The 13,966-nt window shown below is 44.1% G+C and overlaps 1 protein-coding gene across 1 annotated transcript; it reads right to left on the bottom strand.

Annotated features, from left to right (window-relative positions):
- Window positions 1–13,116: 13,116 nt before the first annotated feature.
- Window positions 13,117–13,560, bottom strand: LOC126874751 (uncharacterized). The gene has a single exon (XM_050637107.1). The coding sequence runs from the start codon at window positions 13,558–13,560 to the stop codon at window positions 13,117–13,119; it is 444 nt and encodes a 147-aa protein (XP_050493064.1).
- Between the last annotated feature and the right edge of the window lie 406 nt (window positions 13,561–13,966).

Genomic DNA, 13,966 nt, shown 5'->3' with positions numbered 1-13,966 from the left:
TATTGAAAATAACGATTATTATACTACGAATTTTTATATGAATACAGTATGTTAGAATATGTGAAACATAACGTCCGGTCAAACAATATCAACAAACGAAAGACAATTTTATACGAAGAAAAACAAGAAAGATATAAAGAATAACAGGCTTTGTTTTCGAGAAAATTGATCTTGGAAATCTGTTTGAAACATGTAAATTTGGTTAGTTACAGACTAAGCAGACGGAAATTATTCTACGTGCAAAAGAAAAACGAATTTCTTTGTGCTCAGTTGATAACACTGTTCCACACGTATCTAATTTTGCAACCTTCAATGAGTGATTCCTGTAGATTTTTGGTGGCTACATTCGAATATGCAAGTTGTTTTTCCCATAACTCATAGTTTTCGAAAAAATCAATTTTGAAGAGAATTGCAAATTTTCAATTTTGGAAATATTTTGTGTTCTTATAATAGCAACTATTGATTTGCGGCGGAGACGAAAAATTCTGTGGTCTCTCCTGAATAAAATGATATGTATTGTTATTGCATTATGAACATTTAAACATGTCTAAATAATGATTAGAGCGAAAAGGCATTTCAAACGCAACATTTCTTCTTACATTTCTCAGTTTATTGAAAAAACTAAAGGTCTAGGAGAAAATTTAACTACAATACGCGATGCAACAAACATTTCTGCCAAGGCAAGCATCATCTATCGTATTTCATTTGCAATATAGAAGCACAACTCACTTTCGTCCGCCATTCGGCAGAACGGAACCGCTGAACACACGCAGTTTTACTTCCATCGAAAGTATTAACATTATCAAGATTTTTAGATTTCTTATATCGTTGCTCGGCACTGATAGTGGCACAACTAAAAAGAATTTCGAATTTACTTTTATTGAATAGCAAATCTGCATTATACTTTTCTTTCTATCATATAAAACGGTAAATTTAAAATTCCGTCAGTTTTGCGTCACAAGACAAAATTATTACGTATCGCCCTGACCTTAGTTTTGTAACAATATTTTCATATCTTCAGTTGTTTGCGACACTATTAGTGGAAGGTCATACTGCATTCGCGAATAATGGTATATCTTGTGTTTACTCAGCCTGTTATCGAAATGACTCATTGAAAATCTCTTAGTAAATTTTAAAAAGCCTCTCCTGTAGAATTTACCTTTTTACGAATTGCACCACTATCAATGCTAAGCAGCGATATACGGTTTGAATATCTTTCTGTTGCTACTTTATCTATTAACAAATGTCTACTGAAAAATATTGCGTCAATTTTGGAAGTTTATTTTCAAACTCTTCTTTCTCATTTATTGAAAAATTCCCTTTTTCGAGCTCTGCATTCAAATCTCTCCGACGCTTTGAAATTTCACAAATAATAATTTGTGAATCATACACTTATAAATAATAATTTGTCACGACACTCGTAGTTTTCTGACATTTCTGAAGTAAGTACTGAGGATCATAGTCCCTTTACCAGAAGGTTCATCGTCTTTTCTGCTCCGTGGCTGGTTCTTTTTAGAGCATCTTTAAGCCAGTTTGAGAGATTTTTTTAACATTTGCTCTCGAAAGTGCTCTGAAATTGTGTATCCATTTGAGAGTTTAAGTTGGAAAAATTTACCAACTTAATTTGTCCAGGTGGACAAATTGTAAGGTACAAATTAAATACTAAAAAAAAATTTGAGAACAGCTTGAAAGCTTGCTATCACACAGTACTCTCAGAACCCTCCGTTTGAGATTCGCTCGTACGTTTGTTCGTTCGTTCTGCAGTTTGTTTCGAAATACAAGTGAGGTGAGATAGCGACTCAACGAAAGGCTTAGTGCTCTTATTATTGCGTACAATTGCATACAATTGGGTGTAGAGATAAAGTAAGGATAAAGTAGGATAAACAGAGATTGTCGCCACTGGAGTTGCAGCATGGGACGCCTGAGTGTCTCCTCTCGAGCTCAAAGGTTAAGGGAACAGAGCTATCGCCGATGTCAATAGTTTTTTGTCTATTTTTAGAGTCAGCATGCGATGGCGGGCTTGTGGCGACGCGCAGTTTTTACGAGATATGTAGGTTTATGTGGAAAAGGAATGTGTGTGTGTGTGTGTGTGTGTGTGTGTGTGTGTGTGTGTGTGTGTGTGTGTGTGTGTGTGTGTGTGTGTGTGTGTGTGTGTGTGTGTGTGTGTGTGTGTGTGTGTGTGTGTGTGTGTGTGTGTGTGTGTGTGTGTGTGTGTGTGTGTGTGTGTGTGTGTGTGTGTGTGTGTGTGTGTGTGTGTGTGTGTGTGTGTGTGTGTGTGTGTGTGTGTGTGTGTGTGTGTGTGTGTGTGTGTGTGTGTGTGTGTGTGTGTGTGTGTGTGTGTGTGTGTGTGTGTGTGTGTGTGTGTGTGTGTGTGTGTGTGTGTGTGTGTGTGTGTGTGTGTGTGTGTGTGTGTGTGTGTGTGTGTGTGTGTGTGTGTGTGTGTGTGTGTGTGTGTGTGTGTGTGTGTGTGTGTGTGTGTGTGTGTGTGTGTGTGTGTGTGTGTGTGTGTGTGTGTGTGTGTGTGTGTGTGTGTGTGTGTGTGTGTGTGTGTGTGTGTGTGTGTGTGTGTGTGTGTGTGTGTGTGTTTACAGCCAATGCTGCGTGAAGACAAGGGAGCTTAGTCAGCGAGTTTAAGCGGAAGTCTCTTTTTACCTATCACTTAAATAATATTTCAATCTGTCGTAATACTTATCCGCTCTATAATACCTAGATATATTACGAACAAAATATAAGAATTAGGTTCACGTTAGGGCATTGTATCCGAGGGTAAGGAATGGCTGCAAGTTTACAAAGAGTTAATGGTGGCGAAGGACGTCCTAAAGGAAAGCTCTGTGTTTTTTCGATCAATCGCTGGGAGACGTAATCGCAAGGAGAGACGTTAACGGGAGTTGTAAATTCCCGTTACGATTATAATGATCGACACCACGAGCTGATCGATCCCCTGATTTCCGTTAAAATAATAGGGGTGATTAAGTTGATATAACACTGTGATTCACAGGATTATAAGGTTTTATTTCCAACACTTATGATATACACTGTTGAGTAGGTATAAATCGTAGATGACAATTTGTCGCACGAAGATAAGATAGATATGCACAATAGAGCAAGGCTCTTATAGTTGAACTTAGTATGTTTTACTTTACCCACTTTCTCCGTGCCTTAAGTGCGCCTAATAAACCCAAGGACCTCTCTAAAAACCAGATGTATGTCGAAAATACTTCTAGGCTTAAGGAATCCTTCAGGACAAACAGATTGACTGAAGACACATATCGATACAATACAATGAAAAGTGAAAAGTTATGGTGAGTCCTTAGATTTATTGAAGTTCAGAATGACGTTACGCAGACCGTTGACTGTTCGGTCGCGAGGGCTGGAGTGCAAATGTTTTAGGCGACATAACATCTTCCCCGTGAGAGGGCACCGATCAAATTCTGGCTGTGGAGTCAGGTGCGTCGTTTGTCTATTTCCTTCGCTCCGTGTGGGTGTTCGCACTCGTCTGGATCTGGATGAATGGGTAAGGGGACCAGTCTTTTGACACCACCATTTATGATTCCATCGACTCCTGGATGGACCTTGATTAGGCGACCCAAAGGCCATTGCATAGATGGGACGTTATCCTCCCTGAGGATTACTACGGTGCCTTCACAAATGTCATGTTTGCCCTTATCCCATTTGTTGCGGTGGGTCAGCTCGTTGAGGTACTCTCGATACCATCTGCTCCAGAAGTGCTGTTTGATCTGGTGGATACGCTGCCAACTTGATAACCGGCCTGATAGAACTGTCCTGAAATCACGCTCCCGTAAACTCGTTAGCGTGTCACCGATTAGAAAATAACCGGGAGCGAGGACAGGGGGATCTTTCGGCTGAATTAAAAATGGCTTTAATTTCAATCACAAGGGTGTTAAGGTGCTCAAAGGTCAAGAGCTCCTTGCCGACGACGCGGATGAGATGGCGTTTGAAAGATTTCACCGCGGCTTCCCATAAACCGCCAAAGTGTGATGAGTTCGGAGGATTGAAACGCCATTGTATCTGTCGATCGGCGAGAAAACTCTGTACTCTTTCCTTGTGGTCGTTGGACTGCAATAGGATCCGGAGTTCTTGCAATTCCCGGTTAGCCCCGATGAAATTGGTGCCATTGTCTGTAAGAATTGTTGCGCAGTACCTTCGCCGCGAGATGAATCGGCGTAGAGCGGCTAGGAATGCGTCGGTGGTTAGATCGCTGACTAATTCTATGTGGACCGCCTTTGTTGCCAGACAGACGAATATGGCAGCGTATATCTTGACTTTATGGCGGTTGTGATCCCTCCTCTACTTGATATAGAATTTGCCGCAGTAGCCGATTCCGATGTTCATGAACGGACGCGATTCGGTAATACGCGTCTCTGGCCAATCACCCACCAAGTATTCTACTGGTGGAGGGTTAGCTCTGCAGCAGCGGACGCACCTTTTGATAGTGCGCCACACTTAGCTACGGCCGTCGATCGGCCAAGACCGCAGTCTCACCGCGTATAGTGTAGCTTGTGTCCCTGTGTGATGGTTGTTCCGGTGTTCTTGATTTATAACGAGCTTGGTTATAGTTGATTTCGGCAAAATAAGTGAATGCTTTTTACTGAAGAGTATAGCTGAAGGGTTAGCCGTCCTCCGACTCGTAGTATCCCATCTTCGTCGAGGAAGGGATTTAGTAGCTATAGTTTTCCTCCAACGTCCCTGCTTCGATCTTTCTGGAGTGTCCGAATTTCAGTCGCGAAATGACTGGATTGTATTACCCTTATTAATTTGTTGTGTGCCGTAGTTAATTCGTCTGTGGTGAGATGGGCAGACACCAAGCGACGACTCTTATTAGTCTTGTCCAGGACTAATATCTGTGGAGGAGTGTATTATCGATGGTACTCGTTTTTAGACAGATCATCTTTCTTTGTTCCGGGATTTCTCCCAGCGGTGTTGGGTCCACATCGGCCAGTTTTCCTCTTGTGTCCGTTTTTCCAGATGGTCGGACGCAGAAATTCTTTGGGAGTCTGCCCTCGGGAGATTAGATCCGCTGGGTTGTCGTCGGTGGACACATGACGCCAGTCGGCGATGTTGGTTTTCGTTTGGATCTCGGTCACGTGGTTCGCCACAAAGGTTTTTAACATGTGTAGCGAGGACTTGATCCACTGTAGCACTATAGTGGAATCCGTCCAATATACGATCCGAGATCCATTTATAGTGAGTGATTTCCTTACCACGGACATTGGCGAGGTGAGGAGCAATGCTCCCATTAATTCGAGTCTTGGGATAGTCAGACACTTTAGCGGCGCGACTTTTGATCGCGCAGTAAGTAATTGGGTTTGGATATGTTCATCAGAGTTGATACTACGCAGATATATACATGCTCCGTATGCCTTCTCACTGGTGTCGCAAAAGCCGTGTAAATCTATATGATTAGCTGCCTTGACTACTGTTTTACGAGAGAACCGAATATCATTAAGTAAGGGTAGTAGGATATAATATCGGTTCCATTCCGTATGGACCTCCGCTGGAAGGGATTCATCCCAATCGATTTTTAATGCCCAGACCCGTTGAAGTAATATTTTTGCTCTGACAATCAGTGGCGCGAGCAATCCTAGTGGATCATAAATTTGAGCTATCACCGAACTCATTGCAACGGACCTTGACGTCCCAAGCGTAGGAAGCTTCTCGTTGAATGGCAGAGCGACGATGTATCGCCCTTCCTTGTTGCGTTGGATATGGTTTCGGAAATGTTCCTCACATTGTAATTCCGATTCTGAAAAATGTATGGTGGGTGGTCCCTCGTCGATTTCCCAAAAACGTGCGAGATCCGCTTGTATGTCGGTTGTGGTAGCGTGAAACGAGTGTATACCCGATTGAGCGGGTGGCCCCCCCCCCCCCCGATAACCCAACCGAATTGAATCTTTTGCAAACACAACTCAGTATCGGTGGATTGGGGTATTTTGATCTGCCCGAGCTTAATAATATTTCGATCGGGCTCGGTCTGTGGAATGCTGGATTGGCTAATCTTAGATTTTTGGGTATCTGGATGGCGGACCGATCGATTGGTTGGTCTGGGACTAATGATGATATTGTTGGAATTATCAAGAATGTTACTGTACGTTCATATTTGCCATCTATAGAAACAATGGTTGCCGTTATCTGGCTCTTAGCGATTGTAGTCAAGTCGTCGAGGGCGCCGATTGGGGCCGTACATCTCCTTCGTTTCATACCGAGGGAGTTTGCGAATTTTTCAGTCATGAAATTCATATTAGATCCAGTGTCTAGCAAAGCTCTGGCTCGGATTGGTAATGCCCTTTTGACTAGAACATCGATCTGTACTGCGACCAGCAGATCATGATGCAGTGTGACGTTTGGAGATGTATTTATCAACTCGGTCCCCTCTTTTGTAGTCTGTTTGTTTAGTCCCTTTTGCTGCGGTTGGAGTTTGGACGAGGAGTTTTGGGCGGTGCCCTTGGTCTGTGATGAGCGTGACTCATACGGAGCACGAACTTTCATATCTTTTGGAGCCGAATGTGTAGATTTCTGTGAAGATTCGGTTGTCCGTCTCGAATTGTGGAACGAACATGGCTTCGATGATCCAGGTGGCGATTGTCCATTAGAAGATTGTTTGTGTGATGAACGACTGCCCGACGACCGACTGCTCGATGAACGACTGCTCCGCGACCGACCGCTCGACGACCGTGAAATGGCCTGCATTTGTTCTCTGTGTAGCTAAGTATGATGTCGTTGCCCGCATATATGACACAAACCCGCTGTACACTGTGTCATCTAATGTCCTCTGCCTAGGCAGTTTGTACATAGCGATGTCCTTTTTACGACTTGAAAGCGTTTTGTAGCCGATTTGGCTTTGAAGACCTTACAATATCTGAGTTCGTGGGGTCCTTTGCAGGTCGGACACACCAACGTCCTACTGGTTGTGGTAAAGGTTCGCCCATGCGGTATGTTTTGTCGGATCAGTGGGTATAGGTGTAGGTGATATCCTCTGTTTTAGCGGTTATTGCTCTCTTAACATTAACAAGCAAGAGTACATGATGTTTATTAATATGCTTGAATCGGAAATTAATTACGGTGTATGTAGAAATAAGAACGTGTTAGTGGCTGGCGACTTCAACGCTAAGTCTACTTGCTGCGGAGGAGTAATTACCGATGAGAGAGGAAGAATATTGATAAAAACCCTGTGCGACTATGGAGTGTTCCCACTACGATTATATAATAATATGTGGTGGCACTTGACAGTAAACTTCCCAACAGTTTACGTCGCGTGACGCACGACACAAAGACCCTATACCTGCGGACAAGATGATTGCCAGATGTCGATACATTCGTACCGAATATTTTCAGCTAGCCTAACGACCGCTATAAATCTTAGGATTTGTTTTAGCTAAGGTCCTCCAAAGAGAAAAACAGTCTTTGTTTATCAGTCTCGAAGTCGACCACCTACCACAGGAACACGCGAGAAATCTGCTATCTCTCAGGTACGACGCTTCCCGCTAGCAACACCCTCTCAAGGGCAGCTAGCATCCTTTTCCAACCACCAACACGAATTAGCCAATAAACATTAACGTACATTTCCCTCACTTTCCGAACCAAAGCTTTTCTCAACGAATCCGATGCCCTCGCATCCTTAGGCACATCCCAACACAGTCTTCCTTTGCAGCAGCATCGCGACGGAAAGTCAGTCTATCACAGCGAGTCAACATATAACGGTCGTTACACTTACACGGTTCGAGCCGAATAATTACCTCAGCCCTCGACGTCTTGTGCAATCATCGTCCGCACTCGTAGCGCATCTCGAATCATAGCTATCCGAGCTCTAACTTGTAACCGCGCATTCGCGAACCGAATATAATCGCGAGTCCTGCGTCAAGTGTACTCATCAACATTACAGTGAATAAACATTTATCGTTGAATAAATCTGAGTTTTCCTTCCGACCCTATCACGACATATCACCTCAAATAAATATACTTTTTATAGAAATGGAAGGACGAGTTGCCCTGATATAATCAGCGTAACTAACAAAGTGAACGAACTTCACGTTAGGAGTAAGGCATTCTCAGCATCGGACCACTTGTATATATTACACCCTTTTAAAACGAGGACCGTAAGAGATCGGACGAAATTTTTTAAATACGTGACGAAGGGTCTAGCACCTGATATATTTTTATCGAAATTTGACGAGATCACTAACGCAGAGAACTTTAGTACGATTGACGATGTAGAGGTACTCGACAGTAAACATTCCAACGGTTCGTTTGGGCAAAATGATTACTAGATGTCGATGCACCTACACAGCACAAGTTCAGCTAGCCTGAGGACCCGCTATAAATCTTAGGATTTTGTTAATTAAGGTTCTTCAAACGGACAAGCAGTCTTTGTCCCAAATTGACCAATTAACAGCAGCGTCAATTTCCCTCACTTCCCAAATGAAGACATCTCTCCACGAATCTGAGGATTTCGCGCCCTTAGACACACTCCATCATAGTTTTCCTCGACAGCGTTACCGTGACGTCTCTCTTGCTGGTGTACGAGCTCTTGGACTAGTTAACTAACGTCTTGATATCAATTCCAACTTAGACTTCGACGAAGAAATAAGCCTACTAACCCGTTGACCGCAGATTCGTTGTTGGACCTAGGATCATTGTCATTAGCTTCTCGAGTGTCTGATTACCGCGGTTACTTGTCAAATTCTGTGGTAGTCGTATTTTCACTAGTCAATGTCTTCTCCATTGCATAGCGACAATGTGTAGTTCCAATGAGGATTCGTTTCACGCCCCTAACCCTAATCATAATGAGAACTCGACATATATGACCAATTATGGAAAGGCTGGATAATAGGGTGCTTTTTAAGGCAATCGCGTTTGCAGATGACCTGGCAATCACATGTGCCGTGAAGAAGAATGAAAATGTGAGTGGGAAAGTAGACGAAATTATGAAAACCGCGTGTGACTGGTGCGCGAGTGTGGGTTTGACGCTGGCTAAGGACAAGACTGAGGTAATTCTTATTACTGGTATGCGGGTGCCCAGAGTTATTGGCCTAAATTTGGGCGGCTTGACTACTAATACGGTGGAGGTTATTAAGTATCTTGGTGTCACGATTGACTCGTACAGGAAATTTGACAAACACATTGTCACGTAATACAACAGACAGGGGAATCAGGAAGGGGTATTGTGCCGAACCTAAGGCAAAAGGGTTTTACATCCGAGAATGGGTGTAAAATCAATGTAGAACCATTAAACGCAGCCTTAAATCGTTGTAAAAGTAATAACAGAGTTGTATTCACAATAGTGGATATTTCTAAGGCTTTCGACACTATACCCCATTCGGCTTTAAAACCTTGCCTGGTGAGGAAGGGTGTGCCGACCTCTATAATCGATTTAATCAATAACTTATATCATAAATGCAGAACAATCCTTAGAGGAGTGAAGCAGGGCGACCCATTATCGCCGCTGCTATTTAATTTATGTATCGAACCAGTGCTGGAGATTATTGAAAAAGAAACCAACGGCATAAAAGTCAGTAATAATAGAAAAGTGTCCATTCTGACCTTTGCTGATGATATAGTTTCCCTTGGTGAAGACGAGAGGGAAGCACAACGTCAAGTGGATATTCTCCACAAATACTTGAAGGGCCTAGGTATAATCATATCTGGAGATAAGAGCCGAACATTTCAGATTATCACTAAAAAGGACACCTGTTTCGTTAAGGAACCGCAGATAAGGCTCGAAAATTCTACTATTCCCACCATCGACCCAGATGAGGCCTTCAGGTATTTAAATGCCAAAATGGGACCTTGGAAGGGTATCCACTATGGCGTAATTGTGCTTGAAATATTGAGCGTGATCAGAAGAGTTAGAGAGCTCTCTCTGAAACCATGCCAGAAGATTGAGTTACTGATTAAATACATTTTCCCTCGATACATTTACCACCTATTGATCAGTCCACCAAGCGATATTGTCTCAAAATTGTTGGACAGCAAGGTCAGACAAGAAATTAAGGTCATACTCCATCTTGTGCCTTAGACGGCCATTGGTTTTTTTATGCTCCCAATACTTGTGGAGGTTTGGGTTTACCGAAGTTTGAACATATTGTTAAACTCGGAACCCTTAAGAGTGCGATTAATATTAAAAACTCTATCGATCCGGCAGTGGCAAGTTTAATCGATGAAGAAGGAGAAAGGAAATTAAAGAAAATGGCTAACTCCCTAAGGATCAATTGGCCGACTACTCCTGAGGACTTAGAAAAAGCCAAAAAGAGGCTCAAAAAAGAACATATAAGACAATGGTCCGAACTGAGAAGTCAGGGACAAGGAGTTAACGACTTCTCTAGAAACAGAACTTCTTTTTTTTTTGTACGTGGAGAAATCCTCATGGACACTCCGCTGTTGCAATGATCGCGTAACAGCAGAGTAGTGTCGGTCTCCTACCGACTAAAACTCCACAATGAGCATCTTACGCGTATGCCAGGGGTGCTTCAGGAACCTCTTATGAATTAACTTCTGTCGCATCCCCTTCCCGCGTCCTCTTGTTCGAGCCAGTCCTAATACTTTCTTGGCTATTGAATTGCCTCTAGCGCTGTCGCTCCTTAGTGATATTCAAGGGAGGCTTGCCTTGTGTGCTTCGACCATCCAGCGCCCCAGGGGGCCCACTCCAAGGGCGAAAAATGGCTTCGGCGCGTCTTCGTCAACACCTTACGAAGCGGTCACCCATCCTAGACCACCCCGTGACCGCTGCTGCTTAACTTTCGTGATCGGCCGGGAACGAGTGCTTCCAGCGCTTTTTAATGATGTTTATTTAACCCAAGATACAGTTTTAAATACATTTTGGTATTCACAATAAACTGTGAATTTTAGTAATAAACTGTGAATTTTAGTAAAGTGTTTCCAGCGCGGCTAACGGGCGTTGACTCTAGAAACAAAACTGATGTAACGTCAATTCACATCAGAGACCAGGCCACACACCGCGGACAGGATGGCACCCAGATGTCTGCACCAGGGGTCTCGGCATTTTCATAGTTAAGGTCCTTCGGACCAAGCGAGTATTTTCTGTTTTAGATTTCCCTTTACTTTCATTGTTTACCACGTGTTAGCTTGGAAAGTTGGTTTTCTTCACATCTGGTATGTTCCGTTAGCAACTTTCTCGCGAGGGCGGCTAAAACCCTTCCTGGTCCACCAACCGTCTTATTATCCAATCGGAGACGGTGTCTACTGCCCTCACTTCCTTAACCAAAATTGTCATCAACAAATCCGATAGTCCCGTGTCCTTAGACACACCCACCCCTAGCCTTCCTCAGACGTAGTATCGCCAGAAAAACTCACTTATTCTGTATCCTTAGAATAGTCAACATATCTTTATCGGTCTCTACCCTTATAACAGTCGCGTACTTAACGTATCGTTGTAACTAAGTCTTACATAACGTGGTTGGAGTGAATTGTGATTTATGTTAATTCAGTTTGTGTTACATTGTGATTGCTGAATTCATAATAAGGTTTAATTAAAACAAAATTAATAGTTGTGTTACGACTCAGCTATTTTATTTCATTAACCAACCCTTAAGTTTACGTGACACTGGCAACGTTTGGCTTCAAGATCACAAGCTGCTCAAGCCATCAAGGTTTATTGATGCTATTCGTTTAAGAACTAATACATTTGGGACACGAACAGTATTGGCAAGAATATGGACGTAAATTGCAGGAGGTGTCACGCAAAACCAGAAACACTGGGTCACATTCTGGGTCTGTGCCAATACACGAAAGGACTAAGGGTCAAAAGACATGATGAGGCAAAAGTGCTCCTCGCTGAAAATCTAATGAAGAGGAATGAGGTATTTGTCGGACCTCGTAGTTAAAAGCGAGGAAAGGCTTCTCGTAGTCGACGTAACCGTCCGCTACCAGAATAAGGATTACCTCCTAAAGGCAGAAAAGGAAAACTACCTCCCAGTCATCAACCATATGAAAGACAAATATAATATCAGCGAAGCAAAAGTCCTACCGGTGGTCTTGGGCAGTAGAGGAACCATAACGCCTAGCACTGAAGCCAATTTGAAATCTATTAGCATAACCGACAGTATCATCAAAACGATGGTCTTAAATGTATTAAGAAGCTCCATTAATATGAGCAATATATTCATTAATGGATAAAAGTTTTAATACTTATTTTATTAAAATGACTGGATTATAATAGATATCGCTATTGCGATATCAATAGTATTTTATTATTATTATAAATAATAATAATTATTATTATTATTCTTTTTTATGCAAATTTGCCTCAGTAATTGAATTATCAATTTGAGGCGAATATTTAGTTATAAGTCCTTACGAGGGGGTACCTCGGAAGTATGGGCCCCAACTCGGGGTTCCACAGTTAAGGTCGCACATGCTAACGTCAGTAATGATACCAGTGACACTCAAAATCAACCTAGTTGATTACAATACCAATGAATTGTGGTTGCTCGTGGGGCAGGATCACCTTTTGGAGCGCCTACCCAAGTCTCACCCCTACCTCCTCGTGGTACCGCCGGTTAACATGTGCATCACCTTCCCGGGGGATTCGTCCTGCCGATTGTGGTGTACGCGGCTACACGGGGTGTGGCGGCGCAGGCAGTTGGCGTAATAAATTGTATATAGTCGGTTCTCCGAAGGTTTTATCTCTTAACCACAATGGCTTTTCCTTGGACATGATTTGATTTTACGATACTGACATGTTGGCGGGACGCCCTACAAAGGGCGTCAATCTTCGGAAGTATAGAGGCTCTTTTGGATAGCCCCCACAGGTCTATTCAAATGCCTCGTTATCTAAATAGTGACGCTATTGAAAAGCAATACGCCACTGGACATAGTCGCGGGCGCTGGAAAGCAATACGCCGCTGGACTTAGCCGCGTATGCTGGGAAGTTGTTCGCTGCTGGGCCTTTTTTTTTTTTTTGTACGTGGAGAAATCCTCATGGACACTCCGCAATAATCGCGTAACAGCAGAGTAGTGTCGGACTCCTACCGACTAAAACTCCACGATGACCATCTTATGCGCGTGACAGGGGTGCTCCAGGAACCTCTTATGAATTAACTTCAGTTGCACCCCCTTCTCGCGTTCTCTTGTTCGAGCCGGCTATTGAGTAGGCGTTAGGGGGAGGTCGTTGCCCCTAGCGCTGTCACTTCTTCTGGTCGTAGTCCGTTGGGGTGGTGGCGGGGCGGCTCTGGGTCGTCTGACTGCAATCCTTCTCCATCGTCTTATCCTGCAGAGGTGAGAGTTTTTCTTTCTCTCCCTTTCCGCTCGCTCCTTCGCGAGCATAACTCGCTCGCAGAAGAGGGGGACGGCCTTGTATTCCTGTGACCCTCTCAACATCACTTCTACAATCGCTGAGGGGGTCAACGTTTCTCCTATGGCGTGCCGCAGGGTGTAGCGGGGCAGCTCCCACGCCGGACAGAGCTCCAGGGTGTGCTGCGCTGTGTCCCTGCCCTCTCCGCAGTGGTGGCAGATGTCTGTCGTCTCTCGCCTTATTCTCTTCAGGAACTCGCCGAACACGCCGTGTCCGGTGAGCACTTGTGTCATCCTGAATGTGAGTGGGAGGCCGTGGCAGCTCCTCCATGCCGCCCAGTTTGGTAGGACCGCTTCCGCGCCTCGGTGTTCGCTTCTCCCGTTGATCAGTTGGGATCGCCACAGGTTCCATGTGTCTTCCTCGGCGGTTCCTGTGTCGTTTGGAGCCGCCTGCTCGGTAGGGTCTTCTCCCGGATGCCATTCTCTCCGGTAGATGTCTCTTTTTGAGCGCCAGCGCCCGCAGCTCCCACGGGGGGGGGGGGGGGGGACGCGGCTAGAGTGGACGCCGACGCGTGAGACACCGTCCGGTATCCCCTAATGATTCTGATGGCGGTCACTCTGTGCAGCCTTCTCAGGAGCAGAATGCTGCGACGGCTTGCCATCAGGTCGTCCGCCCATACTGGGGCCCCGTACATCACTT

Source organism: Bombus huntii, chromosome 16 (assembly GCF_024542735.1).
Source record: "Bombus huntii isolate Logan2020A chromosome 16, iyBomHunt1.1, whole genome shotgun sequence".
Lineage (NCBI taxonomy): Eukaryota > Metazoa > Arthropoda > Insecta > Hymenoptera > Apidae > Bombus > Bombus huntii.
This window is presented reverse-complemented; position numbering and strand designations above follow the sequence as displayed.

Excerpts from the sequence above, each read along its gene's own strand:
- LOC126874751 (XM_050637107.1), bottom strand. The coding sequence starts at position 13,560 with ATGACACAAGTGCTCACCGGACACGGCGTGTTCGGCGAGTTCCTGAAG.